Here is a 20,862-nt window from a genome sequence, read left to right on the forward strand (position 1 = left end):
CATCCATCATTAAGTGTATCTCAGTTCAGTTTCTTCATCGTCTCTGTTACACTCTCCCACAGGTCAAACAAACCTGTGAGCATTCATGGCCCTATTTTAGTGCAGGTTCCACATACTTGAATCATATTCTAGAATGAGTTGCACGAGCGATTTGTAAGCAATCTCCTTTGTAGACTGACGACCTGCTTTACCTACAACTGAGTCTATGTGATCATTCCATTCGATATCCCTACACAGTGTTACGCCAAGGTGTTTGTATAATTTGACCAATTCCAACTGACTCACTGGTACAATAGTCATTGGATACTGCATTTTTTTTCATTTTGTGAACATATCTGAAGATTTAAAGTACATTGTGAACCTTTGCCCCACTTTGAAATCTTATCAGGATGTTACTGAAATTTTGTGCAGGTTCTTCCAAACAGCATTTCATTATAGATAACTGCTGATTTGTGAAACATCTAATACTGTCCACAAGGTCATTAATATACAACATGAATACCAAGGGTCCTAACAAACTTAGCTAGAGCACACCTGAAACTGCTTCCACAGTTGTTAATGACTCTTCATTCAAGATGACATGCTGCATCCTCCCTAAAAAGAAAATATACCCAATTCAGTCAAAAATTTCATTTGTTATCCCATAAAATCATACTTCTGGTAATAAGTACAGATGTAGTACTGAGTAAAATGCTTTTTGGAAATTGAGAAATACAGCACCTACTTGACTACCTCGATCCATGGCTTTCAGGGTGTCACATGACAAAAGTGAAGTTGCATTTCACATTATCAGTGTTTTCAAAATTGATGCTGTTTGGCCTGAAGGAGGTCATTCTGTTCAAGCTATCTCATTATATTCTAAGAGTCAACAACAAATTGAAGTCAAGGATATTGCACAATAGTTTTATGGATCACTTTTGTTGCCCTTCCTGTAGATGGGTGTCACCTGTGCTTTCTTCAAACTGTTGGGCAGGATTTTTTGGTTGAGTCTACAGCAGATTATACTTAAGAGAAGAGCTGGAGAATGAGGAAGATCTGGATGGAAAGACGAATATACAGGGGTAACAAGTGGGAACAGTAACAATAGCAGTCATTATTGTTCTCTTATAGATATGTCATTAATTGTCTTGTGAAGCTGTAGACGTTACTCAGTTCTCTAGTATAATGCGGGAGCTTATTCCAGAGTTGGATTCCTGCTACTGAGACAGACTTTGAGAAAGTGGCTGAACAATGGAATAGGACAGGAAGGATTTTGCTCTGATGGGAATGAATGTTCCTGCCATGTTGTTCAGACAAGAGCGTTAAGGTCAAGGAGATATATGGAGGACAGTGTAAGTTGGTAAGACAATTGAAAACACAGAGAGTATGGAAATCTCTGCACTTGTCTGCACGCAGCCAGGATAGCTGTGCATATGATGGTCAGATACAATCAAAGAGTTACACATCACAGATATGATGAACACTTGCATTCATAATCAGTTCCCATTGCCATGAGTTTTCCTGAGAAAGGCCTTGCAGAATAGCTTTGCTGTAATTAATAATTGGAAGTATAAGTGTGTGTATGAGTTTATTTTTCAAGTCTAGAGAGAAAATATTGTTATTTAAGCTTTTGTTACAACAGCTTTGAAAATAAAGCCTACTAGATGTTTTGCTATCCCTGAAAATGCAGCAACACTGGCGCATGTAGCTGTTTATAACGAATACAGTTTGCCATCTTAGGATGGCATTTAAAACATGGAGAGCTTGTCTCTGTGCACGGATTGAGTCACGGCATGTGTCAGTCCACCAGGGGACAGGGGCACATCACGATAAGGAAGGGGGGTGAGGTATGGTACATTCACAGCAGTAAGGACAGCATTTGTGAGGTTTTCTGCCTTGTTACCAATGCAGGGGAAATGGTGTAAATCAAAAGTGGGCAGTGAGAAGTAGAGCTGCCAGTCACCTTTGCAAAGCTGTCAGTTGGTTGGATGCACAATTGACTAGGCATTAGCAAACAAACAACACCGGGGAAATGGTCACTCAAGTGTGTTGGAGAGACCGGACCACTCAAGATGACGACACGCTGAGTAGTACAGACCAAAAGGTTCAAGTGGGAAAAGGATTGCATGGAATTGCGCAGAAATGTGGATGTATTTGCTTTCAAACATATTAGATTGAGCTGGTTGAAGATATCTACTAGGAGAGCCCCTTGGACAGGAGCGTAGAGAGCCCCAAAGGGTACGGTGGGCACTGAAGTCACTGAGCAGCAAAAAGGGAGGAGGAAGATGAAGTTGAGTAGACTTTCCAAAGAGAGAAGGTGAAAGACGGGCAGCTACAGCTTGAAGCTAGGTGTGTAAGAAAATGCTGTACTATAGGTGTTGTCTCGAATGAGCACCATGACTCCCCCATGAACTGGGGTACCTGCTTCAGTGGGAAGGTCAAAATGGACTGAAGTGAAGTGTGGGAGGTGAAAGTGATCCTGAGGGCATAATTTTGTTTCCTGGAGTCAAAAAACAACTGGACTGTAGGACCACAAGAGGAGCTGTAATTCAACCAAACTGTATCTGATGCTACGAATATTCCACTGGAGAATAACCATATCTGATGACAGACAGGAGGTGGGTCAAATAAGAGAAAAGTCACTGCAGTGGCTGCTGAGTGCCAGAATTTGAATGTGGACAATGACTAGGTACACAGGCTTGAGGATCCTGGTCCATTAGTTCGAAAGAGGTGTTGGTATTCGTCTTTGGTTGGCCACTAGACTGGTTGTTGGTGATGCGTCCCTGTGAAAAGGAGGTTGGCTGGGTGAGGATATCGCATGGTGACACTGTTGATGAAGAATGCTGAGGTGAAGAAGGAGAAGCTTGTTTTTTTTTTAATTACTGGTGTGGGCAATGGTTTGTTGTATGGCATGCACGCACCCATAGCAGGTGAAGATGAGTGTGTGACCTAGGAGCTGGACAATTTAACAACCGTGGCACTAAATGGAAGTCACCAGTCTGCATAGCCATGTCCTTCATAGGCCAAGGTGTAGTGAGAACTGTACTATAATTGCCAGAGGGTTGTGTACAAGGTTTGTGGCTAGCCAACATTTTATGAGCAATGAGTAGGAACCTTTTCCTTCATCCAGATCTCCTGAATGGCTCTCTCATTGAGGCAGATTGGACAGTGACAGGAGGAAGCAACTTGATCACCCTCGCAGTTCATACAGTGAGGGGAAGGATGTGGACACACATCCCGATGAGCATGCCTGCCACGGGTTATGCATTTGGCTGCATTATCACAAGATTCACAGGTGTGGTTGTAGTGTTGACATTTACAGCAGTTTGTGGGATTTGGGATGTATGGTCTGACAGTGATAGCTTCATAGCCAGCCTTAATTTTTGATGGAAGTACCACATGGTCAAATGTGATGAACAGAGTGCGGATTGGGACTAATTCCTTATCTCTAGTACGTGAGATAGTCTGTTATTTAGGTCTCGGTCAGGCCATTAATCAGCCAGGTGTATATGACGCCACGGGAGGGAGTCAGAGTGTGACGGGCCTCTACTTTAACAGGATAGCATGGAGAAGTATTGCATTAAACAGCTTCTGTTCTTGAAAAGCACTATCTGTCTCCAAAAGCTAGGTCCCATTAAGAAACTGAGAACATGACTTCACACGACCAGCAATGGCATCTGCACCCTTACGAATGACAAATGGATTAACGGTCATGAAATTGTGACCATCTTCTGTGTGTGACACCACGGAGTATCAGGGTGCAGCTGGTAGAGGCAGTGATTCTTTCACCTTAACCCATTTACATTTTTGAGATGAGGATCTCATTGTGGAGAAATCCCCCATGATTGCCAGCGTCTGTAACAGCATGCTCCTTCCTGCTGGGGGCTTCCATCAGGAGGGGCTCACCCACCACAGGTGATTGTCCATGCCTCAGATCACACCTCTTGGACTCCAGACAGAGGGACCAATCAACATAGAGGAAGGTACCAGCTCAGACAATCACCCCTCCCTAGGCCTGGCCTTTACAGGGGTACGTACGAGTCCTACTTGTCAACCCAGGGCTGGGAATTATGTGTTACCCAATCACCTTTTATGCATCAAATGTGTGGGCCGACCTTCAGGAAAGTACAGGGAGGCACGTTTATTTCTTAACATTCACACAACACCAACTTAAATGCACGGGGCTTGGTTGGGTCAGTGGTGGAATACCAAGTAGAAAGGTGAATTAGAGAAAGAAAAAGATATTGCATAGGTTACGTGGGTGGTGGAGTACCACTATTGGAGGGAGATATTCTGCCACCCACCCAACCTATATAATATCCTTGTCTGTCCCTACTCCACCCTTGATCCCAACTCTTTGTCTTAAGTATGATAACCATGCAGTAGGCCCAGATGCAAGACCTTCCATGCATCCTCCCCACTGTCACCTACCCCAGTCCTGTCACTAGCAAACAATAACCTATCAAAGGCATGGCCACCTATTAACACAGTCATTTGGTTTACAAACTGAGCTGCAATGACTGCACCGCATTCTATGACTATGTGTTCATGATTACTAACAATCCCCCTGCTGCATGAATGGCCACTGCCAAAGTATAGCCAAAAGGCAGCTAGATTAGATAGTTGCTGAACATGTCAACCAATACAATATGCTTCATTTTAATGACTACTTCACAGCCTGTGCCATCTGGATTCGATTACTTGATGGAGAAATACATCCATGGTTACAGTATTTCAAAGTTGTGTCATCTGGATTCTTCCCACCAAAACCAGCTTTTCTGAATTGCACAGGTGGGAACTGCCCCTATAACATAGCCTTTGTTCCAGTGAACCCACTGGCCTTAACCTTCACTAGTCCCTGCCCTCCACCTGCCTGCACCCTTCCATGCTCCCACTACAATACACACAAGCCTTCTGTCCCACCAATGCACCCGTAAGCCCTTCCCCTCCCCCTTCTGATGCTACGCCTAGTAGCCCTATCCTGCCCTACTATGTCTCCCTTCCCACCATTTACCTCCTCCCTAACCACTTCACCCACCCCAGAAGATTGATGCTCATATACACAGTTACATTCAGGCTTAAGCCTGGAGACGATAGCCATGTGTGTGTGAGGAGTTATTGCTGTGTGAATGTGTGATTTATATTTCTGAGGAAGGGCTTTATCTGAAAGCTTAAATATTTCTTGTATTCTATTTTGTTGCACCTCTCTGTGACTCAGTGCCTTCTCTATGTGGTGAGCAGTGCTCTTTTGTTTCCATATTATTGTTATTCCATACTGGACTTCCCTTTGGAAGATTAGGAATGGTTGTTTAATTGTCTTTTGTAACCTAATAATCGTTCAAACAATGCAAATGCAGGAATAGATTGTCATGAAATTAGTCTGTAATCAGACTATTTCCGAGCAGTACAAGGCAAAGAAAATGTTGCAATGATTTGCAAGTTCAAAATGTTTCATCAATACTTTTACACTTCATCTAATGGCATGCTAATTACATACAGGGAGTACAACTGCCTTTGATTTGTAGTAGCTATAGCTATTTTGTGTCATAAAAGTTTCAGTCAAATAACAGAATTATATCTGTGAATCTAATGCAGGCTAGGAAATCCATAAATAACAAAAAAGATGAGCAATGCATACACCACATTGTTTTAAATTGATAATAAACCAAAAATGAAACTAACAATACCTGTTTTTACCTCAAAGAAGAACATTGTTTTAAATTGATAATGAACCACAAATGAAACTAATAATACCTGTTCTTACCTCAAAGAAGTACACTATTCCAGACACATTGGTTAAGGACTGGAACACACAAGTCAAGAAGACAAACAATTTTGAAAATAGCTAACATAAGAATATGTGCTATAAATTACAAAATTTCAGCCTTTTTTAAAGCACATAGCTGTAATTCTTGAGCATACTGTGCAAATGATCTTTTAAAGATCATTAGTGTTGCCTGTCAACAAAAATAAATATAAACATAAATCAAATAAGCATGTGAATAAGCATAAATTTGAAATAAAAACTAATGAAAAACAAATTAACAAAGATTAAAAAATTTTAAACCTCTGCAATTTATTCCTCAACTATAATGATAAACTAAATACATCAGTGAGTTCTCAGAAACTGTATCAGCAAAAGAAATCAACGGTAATTAAACTAAAAATACATCATTTAACAAAGATAATAACAGAAGTTATCTCTCATAATACCAAGAATTTTTTTCTTAATACCTTCTCTCTTGCTGGGCCATTATTTTGTCATAAAGTGGCATATGAGTGTGTAGTGGCACAGGATTAGCTCGAAAAATACTCTTTTCTTCTTCTGATTTGTCATCATCTTCATAAAGCTCATTTCGCAACACGTTTAAGCGTCTCTCTTCTTCATCTCTAACAAAAATTATGAAGTGCTATTATTTATCTCATAGCATACAGTTCACAAATAATTAAATTTTATGTATGGGAAACCTGTCTACATTTATGCTGAAACATAAATTATTACTAAACATACATTATTTTAAAGGCATGACTACGATATGAATCATTTATAAAGAAGGCAATTAAATACAAAATTATCCTGCTCAAACTGTAAATTTGTTTCATAAATTCATCCACAAAATAAAAGCAATTCCATCATGGGTATATTGCACACAAACATATTTTTATAACCTCTGCTCCATGCTAAATACATTTTAAGTTGCACATACTATAGTGACTGGGCATAAGACTTAAATGATGTATGGGAAACAAAACTTATTTGTAATGAGTGGTATAACTATGTCAAAAAGAAAATTGTTCCTGTTAACTGTAAAAGTAAGGCAATGTATTAAAAAAGAACACTGACTGAAACAAATAATCAAGTGGACAAGATATCACACATTATGTAAAGATGACTTTTTAAATTAGTATCATATCAAATATAGCAGGAAACAGTTCCAAATACAGTTTGATGTACTGGTGAAGGTGCTCTGTTTGTGTTTTTATCAAGTCATCAGTCAATCAACTCATTTAATGCTGTGAACCCTGAAATTTTTCAAGTGTATTGAATGTTCAGTGATGTATTGGAAGTGCAGCTGCTAGTCATTTTCTACCATGCACAATATTTCATCTGGACACTATCAAATATATTCAGTTGAACTGTCCGAAATTCTGAAAGCTCATGTGAATGTGTATGGTAGGTGCTCAAATGAAATACCAAATATGGTAGAAAACAACGGCCCACTGCACTCCCAAAAAACATCCGATGCTGCCCTCCATCTATTCCCTTGCTGTGATAATCTTTCATCTCTATTCAGCTATTGTATACAACATTCTCCATATGCTGCTTTACATATTCTAGTCTTTGCCTGCCTCCCTGATTTTTTCCCTCTACTTCTCCCTCCGTTGCCAGGCTAATTATTCCTGGATGCTGTAGCCCATTCATTTGCCCCTCTTCTGGCAGATATCTTCCGTAAACATCCAGTCTCACCCATTATTTTTAATGCTTCTTCATTACATATACTACTATCTCCGTTTACTTAATTTTCAACATTCTCGAATAACATCACATTTCAAATGTTCTCATCTCATATTACCCAGATTTGTGATGGTTAACATTTAACTTCCATCTAATGCTGTGCTCCACACATACACTCTCAAGACTTATTCCTCAGTTCCATATCAATACATGATATCTATAGAAGTGCTCCACTGCAGAAAGCTGTGACAATTTAGGTCCACTATCTTCCTTGCTTCGACCATCCATTGTAATCTTGCTTCCTTGACAGGAGAATTCTTTCACCTCCACTACCACATTCTTCCCAATTTCAATGTCAAGTGGGTTGTTGTTCCTCTTCTCCATCACCTCAGCCTTTGCCTTTGATCTGTTTATCCTTGAGCTATATTCTGGTACTTTCAAAAGGTCTTCTTTATATTGGGACAAATGGGCTTTATAGTATGTGAACTTTAGTACTGATATCTGTTCCTCACGAATTTTTTTCTTGTTCTGAAATTTTTCTGTACTTCCGTTATTGCTTGTCTAACACAAACTGAACAACGGTGATGGTAAGCTGCAACTTTGCTCTACTCAATTTCTTGAGCTTCCAAATTTGTTACACCCATTTGAGTTTTTTAGAACATTCATCTATTTCTACATTTTCATTCCAATATCCTAAGGATATTGAACATCTTATTCCACATTATGTTGTCAAAAGCTTTCTCTATGTTCACAGCTGCTAGGAGGGTAGCTTGATTTTCTTCACTCTACCTTCCATTATAAAACGCAGTGACAGAATTGTCCTCTGCTACCAACTGGGTCATTCCACATGATGTGAGCCAGTTTTAGGAATCATCCTCACCTGAATGTCTCCAGTTTTAATTACATTTTGCACACATGTTAGCTGCAATCGTAGAAGATGTGCTTTGTTGTTGCTGCACATTTTAGCGATTTTGATCAAGAGAAACTCATGCTGCAGTGCTCTTCTACAGCATGCAAATGTAGAAGTGTGTACAGAATCAGCTAAGTGAAAGATCTGTGCAACACATATGTTTACTTGTGTATAAAAATCGAGTTAGGAATTTTCCTTTTTGTGAAACCACGTGCACAAGATCATGTGCTGATTTAAAGAACTAGATTCCCATATTTTACTGTTTGCATCACTTCTGCATAATCTTTCATTGGTATACCAAAACCCATTTGCACAGTGATACATTACGAAATTTTGAACATTCATGAGGGCCATGATAAACTCCTACAGTTATTATCAATTATAGGCTTAACCTTAATTGTGCTCTTTTAAAATTTTGGAGAACAGTAGGCCAATCCTCATTCAAAACAGTGTTCTCTAATTTTATTGTACAGTTACATGGGAAATAGGTTATTTTGAGAATTATCAGAGGCTTACAAAACTATATTTTCATCAGTATGAATGTTTTGGGTACATAATTTATTTCATGGCAAATCAGCATATGTGGTTCACAGCTAGTGCCAACGAATACATCACCCCTAAATTTCATTGTACATCAGTGCAAATAAACTTGTGTTTCTGAGAATTTTCAGAAGATACCAATTGTGTTACTGAGAATTTTCAGAAGCTACCATGGTCCTCTGCATAATCTATAAGCAATTTATAGCAAATTGGTATTTGCAATTTAGTTACTGTACAGATTTTCCAACTAACATATTGTATTACATCTAGTTCTCCCTTAAAGAGGAGTAGCCCTACGTATTATCTGCATTTATCATAAATTAACTCTGTTTTCAAGTTTGCTAACAGTCATGCTGTAACCATTGGTGGCGACTTTAACTATCCAACAATTAATTGGGAAAATTACAGTTTTGCTAGTGTGGGGCATGAAATACATCCAGTGAAACATTACTAAATGCCTTCCCTGAAAACTACCTGGAACAGGTAGTTAGGAACCCCACTCATGATGAAAATTTTATTGGATTTAATGGCAACAATTAGACCTGACCTCTTTGAGGATGTACACAATGAAACTGGTATCAGTGACCATTATATGGTTGTGGCAACAATGATTTCCAGAGTACAAAGAATAACTAAAACAAGCAGAAATATATTTATGGTCAGTAAAGTAGATAAAAAATCAGTAGTGTCATATCTCAATGAGAAACTTGAAACTTTTAGCACAGGACAGAAGCATGTAGAGGAACTCTGCTCAAGTTTAAAAGAATAGTTGACCATGCACTGGATAGAAATGTACCCAGTAGAACAGTTCATAGTGGGAGGGAACCTCCATGGTATACAATCACTGTAAAGAAACTTCTAAAGAAAGAGAGATTACCGCATAATAGGTGTGAAACAAAGTGTAGGGCTATAGATAGAGAGATGCTGAATGAAACACATTTGGCTGTCACAAGAGCAATGCATGATGCCTTTAATGACTACCATAGCGAAATATTGCCAAATGGCATTTCACAGAACCCAAAGTAATTCTGGTCATATGTAAAGGCTGTTAGTAGCACCAAAGTTAGTGTCCAGTCCCTAGCTAATGAGACATAAACTGAAATTAAGGGTATCAAAGCAAAATCTGAAATGCTTAACTCTGGTTTCAAATGCTCCTTTACAAAGAAAAAACGAGGAGAATTGCCCAAGTTTAATCCTTGAACCACTGAAAAGATAATGAAATAAGTATTAACGTCAGTGGCATTGAGAAACTGCTGAAATCATTAAAATTGAGCAAATCCCCACAGCTCAATGGAATCCCTGTCAGACTGTATAATGAATTTGCAGTTGAGTTAGCCTCTATTCCAACTTCAATCTATCGCAGATCCCTCGAACAAAAAACTGTGCCAAGTTCTTGGAAAAAGGCACAGGTCACACCCACCTACAAGAAGGGTAGCAGAAGTGATCCACAACACTACAGTCCAATATTCTTGACATCAGTTTGTTGGAGAATTTTAGAACATATTCTGAGCTCAAACATAATGGGGTACCTTGAACAGAATGACCATCTCAGTGCCAACGAAATTATTAATTTTTACCACTGGTTTTAGTGTTGCCATAATAGAAATCTTGTTTTTCATATCTGCTTCAATTCTTATAGGGAATTAGCAACATTTTAGCTCAACACATTAAAAGATAATCAACAGCTTTAATTTAAAGTTATTTTTTCCCTGTCTTGTAATACATCGCACCAGCCAAAATGCAGTCCTGCTGCGAATGCTGTTCTTGAACACTGGATGAGATGTTTGACATTCTTAGGCAGCTGGAAATTGCCCTGAATACTGTCAAATGGTTGGCAGCAGCTGTGAATTGGTGCATTGGAAGGGCTCTCAAAAATCGTGTACCTGTGATAACTGTACCAGAGGTACCTCAAGTACTACTATCTCCCGCAGATCCTGTCTCCTCTGCAGAAAGTACAGCATCTATCATTACTCGTTCACTTGACTGTGAGTGGCATCGTATCCTGTACAGGTGGACGTGAACCAGGGAGGACTCGGGCTGTTGTACCGAACTTGCACTTTTCTCACATGACTTATTGAAAGCTTTGGATCAAGGTAATGAAGTAGATGCAGTACTTCTTGATTTCCCAAAAGCATTTGACTCAGTTCTACACTTACACTTATTGTCAAAAGTATGATCATATGGAGTATCAATGAAACATGTGGCTGGATTGAGGACTTTTTGGTAGGGAGGACACACCGTGTTACCTTGGATGGAGAGTCATCAGATGTAGAAGTAACTTCGTGTGTGTCCCAGGGAAGTGTGTTGGGACCCTTGCTGTTCATGTTGTATATTACTTACCTTGCAAACAATATTAATAGTAAAATAAGGCTTTTTGTAGATGATGGAGTTATCTATAATGAAGTACTATCTGAAAGAAGCTGCACATATTCCGTCAAATCTTGATAAGATTTCAAAGTGGTGCAGAGATTGGCAACTTGCTCTAAATGTTCAGAAATGTGAAACTTTACACTTCACAAAACGAAAAAATGTAGTATCCTATGAGTACAATACGAATAAGTCACTGTTGGAATCAGCCAACTCATACAACTATCTGGGTATAACACTCTGTAGGGATATGAAATGGAACGATCATATAGGTTCAGTCATGGGTGAAGCAGGTGGCAGGCTTGAGTTTATTGGTAGAATACTGAGGAAGTGCAATCAGTCTACAGAGCAGACTGCTTGAAAATCACTCTTGTGACCTGCTCTAGAATATTGCGCAAGTGTGTGGGACCCATACCAAATAGAACTTACAGTTGATTTTGAACATATACAGAGAAGGGCGGCACAAATGGCCACAGGTTTGTTTAATCTGTGAGAGAGTGTCACAGAGATACTGGAGGAACTGAATTGGAAAACTCTTGAAGATAGACATAAACTATTCTGAGAAAGTCTATTAACAAAGTTTCAAGAACCAGTTTTAAACGATTACTCTATTAAAATACTACAACCCCCCTACATATTACTCACATAGGGATCTTGAGGATTAGATTAGAATAATTACTGCATGCATGGGGCCATTCAAAAAATCATTGATCTCACCTTCCATTTGTGGATGTAACAGGAAGAAGCCCTAATAACTGGTACCCTCTGCCATGCACCTCACAGTGGTTTGCAGAAACTAGATGTAGATGCAGATGTTTCTACAGAATAAAACTACAATGTCCTTAATTTGAGTTCTACAAACAAAAAATTCAAGGTTTTAGGAGTCTTCCAGCGGACTGCAAAAAGATGCCTTGCAAGCTTTATGACCAATTAGGCTAAACTGAAGATGACTTAAAATTGAAATCAGTAGTTTTTTTGTTTAAAAGAAAAACTTGAAAATATTACTGTCAAACATTCAGTAACTGACATATTTACTATTTGATAGATTTTTGTTATTTTTTTAAGTGCTATTATTTCCCATATCTGCTAAAATTTGTAGTTTTCATACATATACAAGGTGATTAATTATAAAGTTAAACTTTCAAAACACTGTAGAAATAACACCACTGGTCAGAATGATATCAAATTGCAACGGAATATTATTGGAGAAGGAGTAAAACAGACGGCAGAAGAAAAAAAATAGTGATCAATAGATGGTGCTGTATATGTCAGAATACATAAATGAAAACACCTATCATGTGCAGGACCCATTGAAGTTGATATAAACACACTGGGTACATGACTTTTCCTCCTTTCCTGTCTGCGACATTCGCCATGACTGTCTCAATGCAGCATTGCGCTCTGCTTGTAAAGCTGTATCACAAGAATGATGACTGCGCACGTCACTCTGCAGAAATTCCGGACACTGAAGGGTTTGAAAACAGGCATTAGTCTGATGACTGCTGTGGGTCTGGAAAAAATGATTAGGAAATTAGAAAAGACGGGTTCTTTTGGAGTGCAACCTGATAGAAAGAAGAAACGAATTGATTTGACATCAGTGGAAGCAGTGGCCACAGCAATGTAGGAAGAGATGAGTGGCGGTGTGCAAACGTGTAGTGCATGGATAATTGCCCGAACATTGCACATACCCATGAGCACAGTGCATAAAATCCTACAAAACATCCTTCTTTGCTATCAATTCAAAATTACCGATGTGCATGAGTTGCTTCCTCTTGACCTGCTAGCAAGAGTGACCTTTGCTTTAAAATTTCTTTCTCACATGGAAGTGGACAAAGATTGGCTGTAGAAGATTTTGTGGACAGATGAAGCCCACTTCCATCTGACTGGATATGTCAATACACAGAATTGTCAAATACGGCAACAGAAAATCCACATTCAATCAACCAGTACCATTTCATCCTGAAAAGGTCACTGTGTGGTGCGGGTTTAGGGCATCATTTATCATAGGGCCATATTTTTTCTAAGAGACAGGTGCTTCCGGTCCTGTTACCTGTACCGTCACTAGTAAATGCTATGAGCATCTTTTGCACAACCACATCATTCCAGCAGTGTGGATGGGATCATTTTTATTCAAGATGGTGCACCCCTGCGGACTGCAAATCCAGTTAAGCAGCTGCTGAGGCGCCGTTTCAGAAATGCCAGAATTATCAGCTGCCATTTCCCTACAGCCTGGGTGTCCCAATCACCTGATCTTAATCTGTGCAACTTCTTGCTATAGGGTTATCTGAAAGATGTGTTCAGTGTTCCAATTGCAAACTTAACTGCATTGGAGCCATGCATTGGAAAATACATTCTGAACATGAACCCAGAAACTCTTCGATCGGTTGTAGAACATGCTGTTCCTCGATTTCAACATGTTGCAGAAAACGGTGGACAGCATATTGAACATGTTTTGCGCTAGTCACATGGAAATTAATAACCAACTTGATTTGGATTGATGCTTTTATGTGGTTTTTGACCTCAGGACAGTTAAAAATCAACTTGATTTATGCTTTTTATGCAGTTTTTGGCCTCAGGACAATTAAAAACCAATTTTTCCCATCCGATGTGATATGACCTTGTCATGGTGGATGGACTAACGTAACTAACAGTATCACCTCTGTACACAAATCCACACTGAGTAGTACAGTTTGTTTAACATCAAATGTACACCTTAGGCATTGCTGTATGATTCATGTGTCATTTGCAGTCAACCACTATTAAATTATGATGCTTACAGCACCATCTATTGCTAAATTTTGCAACTATTTATTTTTATTCTGCCATACATTTTCCCCCTTCTCTGATAATATTCCGTTACAACTTGACGTTATTCTGATCAGTGGTGTTATTTCTACAGTGGTTTGAAAGTTTAACTTTAATTATAATCACCCTGTGTAATCAAAACCAAGACATTACTGCAAGAATACAAATCCAGGATGGAAGAACTCAAAGAGTAAATATCCTACCATGCACTCAGAAGCGACTAATTTTCTGTTTTCAATTCTAGAAGGAGAAGAGGTTACCGCCTGCCTTTATACACTACTGGCCATTAAGATTGCTACACCACAAAGATGACGTGCTACAGACGCGGAATTTAACCGACGGGAAGAAGATGCTGTGATATGCAAATGATTAGCTTTTCAGAGCATTCACACAAGGTTGGCGCTGGTGGTGACACCTGCAACGTGCTGACATGAGGAAAGTTTCCAACCGATTTCTCATACACAAACAGCAGTCGACCGGCATTGCCTGGTGAAACATTGTTGTGATGCCTCGTGTAAGGAGGAGAAATGCGTACCATCATGTTTCTGACTTTGATAAAGTTTGGATTGTAGCCTATCGCGATTGCGGTTTATCGTATCACGACATTGCTGCTTGCCTTGGTCGAGATCCAATGACTGATAGCAGAATATGGAATCAGTGGGTTCAGGAGGGTAATAGGAATGCCGTGCTGGATCCCAATGGCCTCGTATCACTAGCAGTCGGGATGACAGGCATCTTATCCGCATGGCTGTAATGGATCATGCAGCCATGTCTCGATCCCTGAGTCAACAGATGGGGATGTTTGCAAGACAACGATCATCTGCACGAACAGTTCAACGACATTTGCAGCAGCATGGACTAACAGCTCGGAGACCATGGCTACCCTTGACGCTGCATCACAGACAGGAGCGCCTGCGATGGTGTACTCAACGACAAACCTGGGTGCACGAATGGCAAAACGTAATTTTTTCGGATGAATCCAGGTTCTGTTTACAGGATCATGATGGCCGCATCCGTGTTTGGTGACATCGCAGTGAACGCACATTGGAAGGGTGTATTCGTCATCACCATACTGGTGTATCACCCGGTGCGATGGTATGGGGTGCCATTGGTTACACGTCTCAGTCACCTCTTGTTCACATTGACGGTACTTTGAACAGTGGACACTACATTTCAGATGTGTTACAACCCATGGCTCTACCCTTCATTCTATCCCTGTGAAACCCTACATTTCAGCAGGATAATGCACGACCGCATGTTGCCGGTCCTGTATAGGCCTTTCTGGATACAGAAAATGTTCAGCCCTGGCCAGCACATTCTCCAGATCTCTCACCAATTGAAAACGTCTGGTCAATGGTGGCCGAGCAACTGGCTCGTCACAATACGCCAGTCACTACTCTTGATGAACTGTGGTATCGTGTTGAAGCTGCGTGGGCAGCTGTACCTGTACACGCTATCCAAGCTCTGTTTGACTCAATGCCCAGGTGGATCAAGGCCGTTATTAGAGCCAGAGGTGGTTTTTCTGGGTACCGATTTCTCAGGATCTATGCACTCAAATTGCGTGAAAATGTGATCACATGTCAGTTCTAGTATAATATATTTGTCCAATGAATACCCATTTATCATCTGCATTTCTTCTTGGTGTAGCAATTTTAATTGCCAGTAGTGTATTATTTTTACAAATGTAGTTCAAGTAATTGACACATTCACACTCAGGTTCCAGATACACACTGACAAATGTGTGCTCTGTTTTAGTCTTGATGGCAGCCACTAACAATTATCAACATGATGACCAGGTTGCTACCAACAATTAAAATGCAGCACATATTACCCCCGAGTATGTGTGTTTTGTGTGTGTGTGTGTGTGTGTGTGTGTGTGTGTAAAAGGACTAAGTGGATTTGCTTAGTACTTTAAGAATAGCATTCGTACAAATAATATAAAAATTTTAAGTTAGCTGACAGGTATTCCTGCTTAAAGGAAGTCCCTCTTACAAGGCAATCACCTTCAGCGGAGGTGAGGCATCAATTTAGTGAAGGAATTAGCATATTTCAACAAAATATAATAGGTATTAGAGACAAAGTTAGTGAATTGCTTATCGATGACTCTGACATTATTGCTATATTGGAGCACCACTTAAACAATCTGATGATTCAGAGGCTTCCTTTACCAAGTCACACATTAGATGGCTGTTTTTCAAGGAGTTCTTTGCAGAGTGGACGAGTGGCCAGAGTGGCCACGTACGTAAAAAACAGTATTTCATTTGAGTCTGTAGACATTTCAGAGCACTCACTGAACAGGTATTTGAATGTTGTGCAGGGGTAGTTGAACTTAGTGAAACTAAACTTCTAATTGTTGTTGTTTATAGGTCCCCTAACTCTGACTTCACAGCATTTCTGCCCAAGCTAGAGAGCGCTCTTGGTTCACTTTATAGCAAGTACCAAAAATTAGTTATAAGTGGTGACTCCAATATTAATTTTGTGTGTGAATGTGCAAGAAAAAGGATGTTGGAAGATTTCCTAAATTCATATGATCTGGTGCAGACTCTGTTTTCTCCAACCAGGATGCAGGCAAACAGTAGCACAGCCATTGACAACATTTTTATTCATTCTTCGTTACTAGACGGGCATTCTGTTAATAAAAGGGTGAATGGTGTTTCAGATTATGATGCACAAATTTTAACACTAAAAAGCTTTAGCACTCAAATAAATGTTATGTATAATTACAAACTATGTAGAAATCTATTCCAATGGCAACAGAGATTTTTTAAAATCTTGTTAAGGAACAAGAGTGGCAGGATGTTTATTGTGCCGATAACCTAAGAGACAAATATAATTGTTTCCTTAACACTCTCTTTGAAAGTTGCTTTCCATTAGATCTTCTAAACAGGATACAAGCAGTAAAAGTCAGCCTATGTGGCTGACTAGTGGGATAAGGATATCATGTAGAACAAAGTGGGAATTATATCAAAATGTTTTAAGCAGTCACAATCAAGCTACAGTAACCCATTGTAAACAGTATCATAAGGTGCTTAAAAATGTTATTAGGAAAGCAAAGAGCATGTGATATGCAAATAGAATAGCTAATTCACAGATAAAATTAAAACCATATGATCAGTCACGAAGGAAGTGTCTGGTCAGCAGCACACGGTCAATGGTATAAAGTCAGTTCATAGCAAAAACATTTCTGTTACTTATAAGTCACATATATGCACAGTATTTAACAATCACTTTCTGAGCATTGCTTGTGTATTAAATAAAAACTTAGTTTCTACAGGGAATCATATAACTCTTTTGGAAAATGCTTTTCCAAGATTGATGTCTGAAATACTCCTTTGTGATACTGATAAGGTGGGGATTGAGCCAATAATTAACTCACTGAAGACTAAGGACTCTCATGGATATGATGGAGTGCCTAGCTGAATGATAAAGTACTGTGCAGCACATGTTAGCGCTGAATTTAACCATATTTGTAATTTTTCCTTTATGAATGGTCAGTTTCCTGAATGATTAAAGTACTCAGTAGTAAAGCCACTTTATAAAAAGGGAGAAAGGGATAATGTAGACAATTTTAGATCTATTTCTATGCCATCAGTGTTCACTAAAGTTATTGAAAAGGCTGTGTATGTAAGGATTACTGATCATTTTATATAACATAATTTGCTCTCAAATGTACAGTTCAGTTTTATAAGTGGTTTAACAACTGAAAATTGTATTTTTTTTTTTTTTCTTCTCTCTGTGAGGTACTGGATAAATTAAACAAAAGGTTTCGTACGATAGGCATCTTCTTTGATTTAACTAAGGTGTTTGATTGTGTTGCTCATAAAATATTGCTTCAGAAGTTGGACCATTATGGAATACAGGGAGTAGTTCACAATACGTTCACTTCTTGGTTTGACAAAAAACAAAAGATCATTATCCACATTGTTGCTAATGGATGTGGGCTCTGAGTGGGGCACACTCAAATGAGGGGTGCCCCAGGGATCAGTGCTTGGGCCACTCCTGTTGCTTATAAAAGATTTGCCCTCTAGTATTACAGACGATTCTAAAAGATTTCTCTTTGCTGATGACACTAGCTTGGTAGTAAGAGACGTCGTGTGCAACACTGCCACTGTTTCAAATAGTGCAGTTCATGATGTAAGTTCATAGCTTGTAGAAAATTAAATAATACTAACTCACAGTACGTCTCCATATTATGAGAAGGAAAGCTGCTACTCACCATATAGCAGAGATTCTGAGTCACAGATAGGCACAACAAAAAGACTCTCACAAAGCTTTCAGCCATTAAGGCCTCCATCATCAATTGACACTCACTCTCTCTCTCTCTCTCTCTCTCACACACACACACACACACACACACACACAAAAAGCAACTCACATACACGACTGCAGTCTCAGACAACTGAAACCACAGTAAGACTCAATTTTTTACTGTTTCTAACATACAATTCAACAAAACCTGATGTTTAAATTTCACAAAATGAGCATATGATTAGTGAAACTGAACAGCTCAAATTTCTAGGTGTTCAGATAAATAGTAAACTATCATGGAAAGCCCACATTCAGGATCTTGTTCAAAGACAATGATGCCATTTTTACTATTCGAACAGTATCTGAAGTAAGTGATACTTTGACATGAAAAGTTGTCTACTTTGCTTATAACGTATGGTATTATATTTCGGAGTAACTCTTCCATTCTCAAAGGATATTCTTGGCTCAGAAACACATGGTTCAGACAATAAGTGATGTAAGTTCACGAACCTCTTGTCAACCCCTGTTATTAGTCTGAGTATTCTGACATTGGTCTCTCAATATGCATATTCTTTACTGTCATTTCTTCTTAACAATATCAGCTTATTCCCAAGAATTAGCATCTTTCACTCACTTAATACTAGACAGAAGTCCAATCTGCATTTGGATCAGACTTCCTTGACTCTTGTGCAGAAAGATGTGCAGTATACGGCTGCATCCATTTTCAATAAGCTACCACAAGAATTCAAGAATCTTAGCAGTTATCCCCATACTTTCAAATCAAAACTGAAGAGTTTCCTCATGGGTCACTCCTCCTATTCTGTCAGCAGATCCTTGAAAAATTAAGCTGATGCTTGTGTTATATTGTTGATTGCATTCACATAAACATGGATTGACTTTTTTCGGGTTCATAAACATTTTATTTTATCTGACATTACTTTTATGTTGTAATTTTGTGCACTGAAACATCCACAGCTTTCGAGATTTGCTCCTCAATTTGTCCTACAGAATTAGATGTGCAAAATAAATTAAAAAATGAATGGTAAACTCCTATACCTTTAGAATTAAAAACAGAAAATTAGTTCTAGGACATGTGAGCATTTCGTTGCCAACTTAGCTGACAGTTTACTAGGCAACTTCAAGGTATTGTAACACACAGCTGTCCAGTTTCAATTATTTAGTGTAGGACATATGTTAGCACTGACTTATCACTTTGCACAGTTGGTTGGTTGAACAATTCCCAGTGCCATCAAGTCTCTTTTAGCAACTGTTAAAAAAAAGGACTCGAGTCACTGAATGGATTCCAGTTCATCAACAAAGGCTGAGGAGACTAAGCTCTGTCCACGATCTTTACAGATTCATTGATCTGCTTCTATCCATGAAGCCCAGCTCCTTGATCTGATTTCTTGCAAAAGCATTGCTGCAGTGCATTTGTGAAAAAAAAAATTGTCTCAATGTCTCATGGCCGAAAGAACAGACATCATATCCATATAAGTATATAGTTCTGGCAAGACCGGCCATGACCCTCTTCTTCTGTGCGGATGCACACATATTACCCGAACTTTTACAGGACTTGGTAAGAATGTCTTCCACAAGTGATGAGTGTGTTGGGTAGGGGCACTACGAATGTAGTGTGTGGACATGTAAGGTGAGAATGTGGGTCTCACGGGAAGCGTGCACGAGATAGTCCCTGCAGTCGCACTATCCTCTGTGCCCGCGGTGGCTCAGATGGATAGAGCATCTGCCATGTAAGCAGGAGATCCCGGGTTCGAGTCGCGGTCGGGGCACACATTTTCACCTGTCCCCGTTGATATACGAGGGCAGTTCAGAAAGTAACCCCCGATTGGTCACAGTGCGGGTTGTGGGGGGAGTAGCGACGCCATCTGTGTGTTCACGCACTCAACAGGTCAGTCGGCATCAAGCCGTGGTCGAGTGAACGTCGTACCTGCGCTAGTTTAGTTTTTGAGGCAGTTTGAAATGTGTGTTGCAATAGAAAACCCCGCCAAATGTGAAGTGCGTGCTGTCATAAGGTTTTTTACAGCCAAAGGATATTCTGCAGCAGCTATTCATCGTGAGCTTTGTGCCGTGTACGGACCAAGAGTTATGAGTGAAGGAGTTGTCCGTGAATGGGTACGTTTATTTAAAAGTGGACAAGAAAACGTTCATGATGAAGAGAGGAGTGGTAGACCATCATTGGTGACTGACGAACTCGTTCAGACAGTTGATGCAAAAGTTCGTGAAAATCGACGTTTCTCATTGTCGGAGTTGTCTACTGGTTTTCCACAGATTTCTAAGACTCTCTTGTACGAGATAGTGACAGCAAGATTGGGTTACCGTAAGTTCTGTGCACGATGGGTGCCCAAAATTCTTACCGACCACCACAAAACTCAAAGAATGGCCTCTGCATTAGACTTTCTGTCACGTTATGAGGACGAAGGAGAACCATTGTTAAACAGAATCGTGACCGGTGACGAAACCTGGATTAAGTGCGTGAACCCTGAGACAAAAGAACAATCAAAGATGTGGGCACATTCAAATTCGCCTACCAAACCAACAA

General features: G+C 39.5%; 1 protein-coding gene across 1 annotated transcript in view; it reads right to left on the minus strand.

Moving 5' to 3' along the window:
• The window catches only part of LOC124602362 (protein FAM161B-like), a 167,244-nt gene that overhangs the window by 126,486 nt on the left and 19,896 nt on the right, over positions 1-20,862 (minus strand). Inside the window, exon 2 of the mRNA XM_047136317.1 lies at positions 6,214-6,369. Within this exon, the coding sequence (XP_046992273.1) occupies positions 6,214-6,369 (156 nt within the window). The remainder of the gene's footprint in view (positions 1-6,213; positions 6,370-20,862) is intronic.

Source organism: Schistocerca americana, chromosome 1 (genome assembly GCF_021461395.2).
Source record: "Schistocerca americana isolate TAMUIC-IGC-003095 chromosome 1, iqSchAmer2.1, whole genome shotgun sequence".
Taxonomy (NCBI): Eukaryota; Metazoa; Arthropoda; class Insecta; order Orthoptera; family Acrididae; genus Schistocerca; species Schistocerca americana.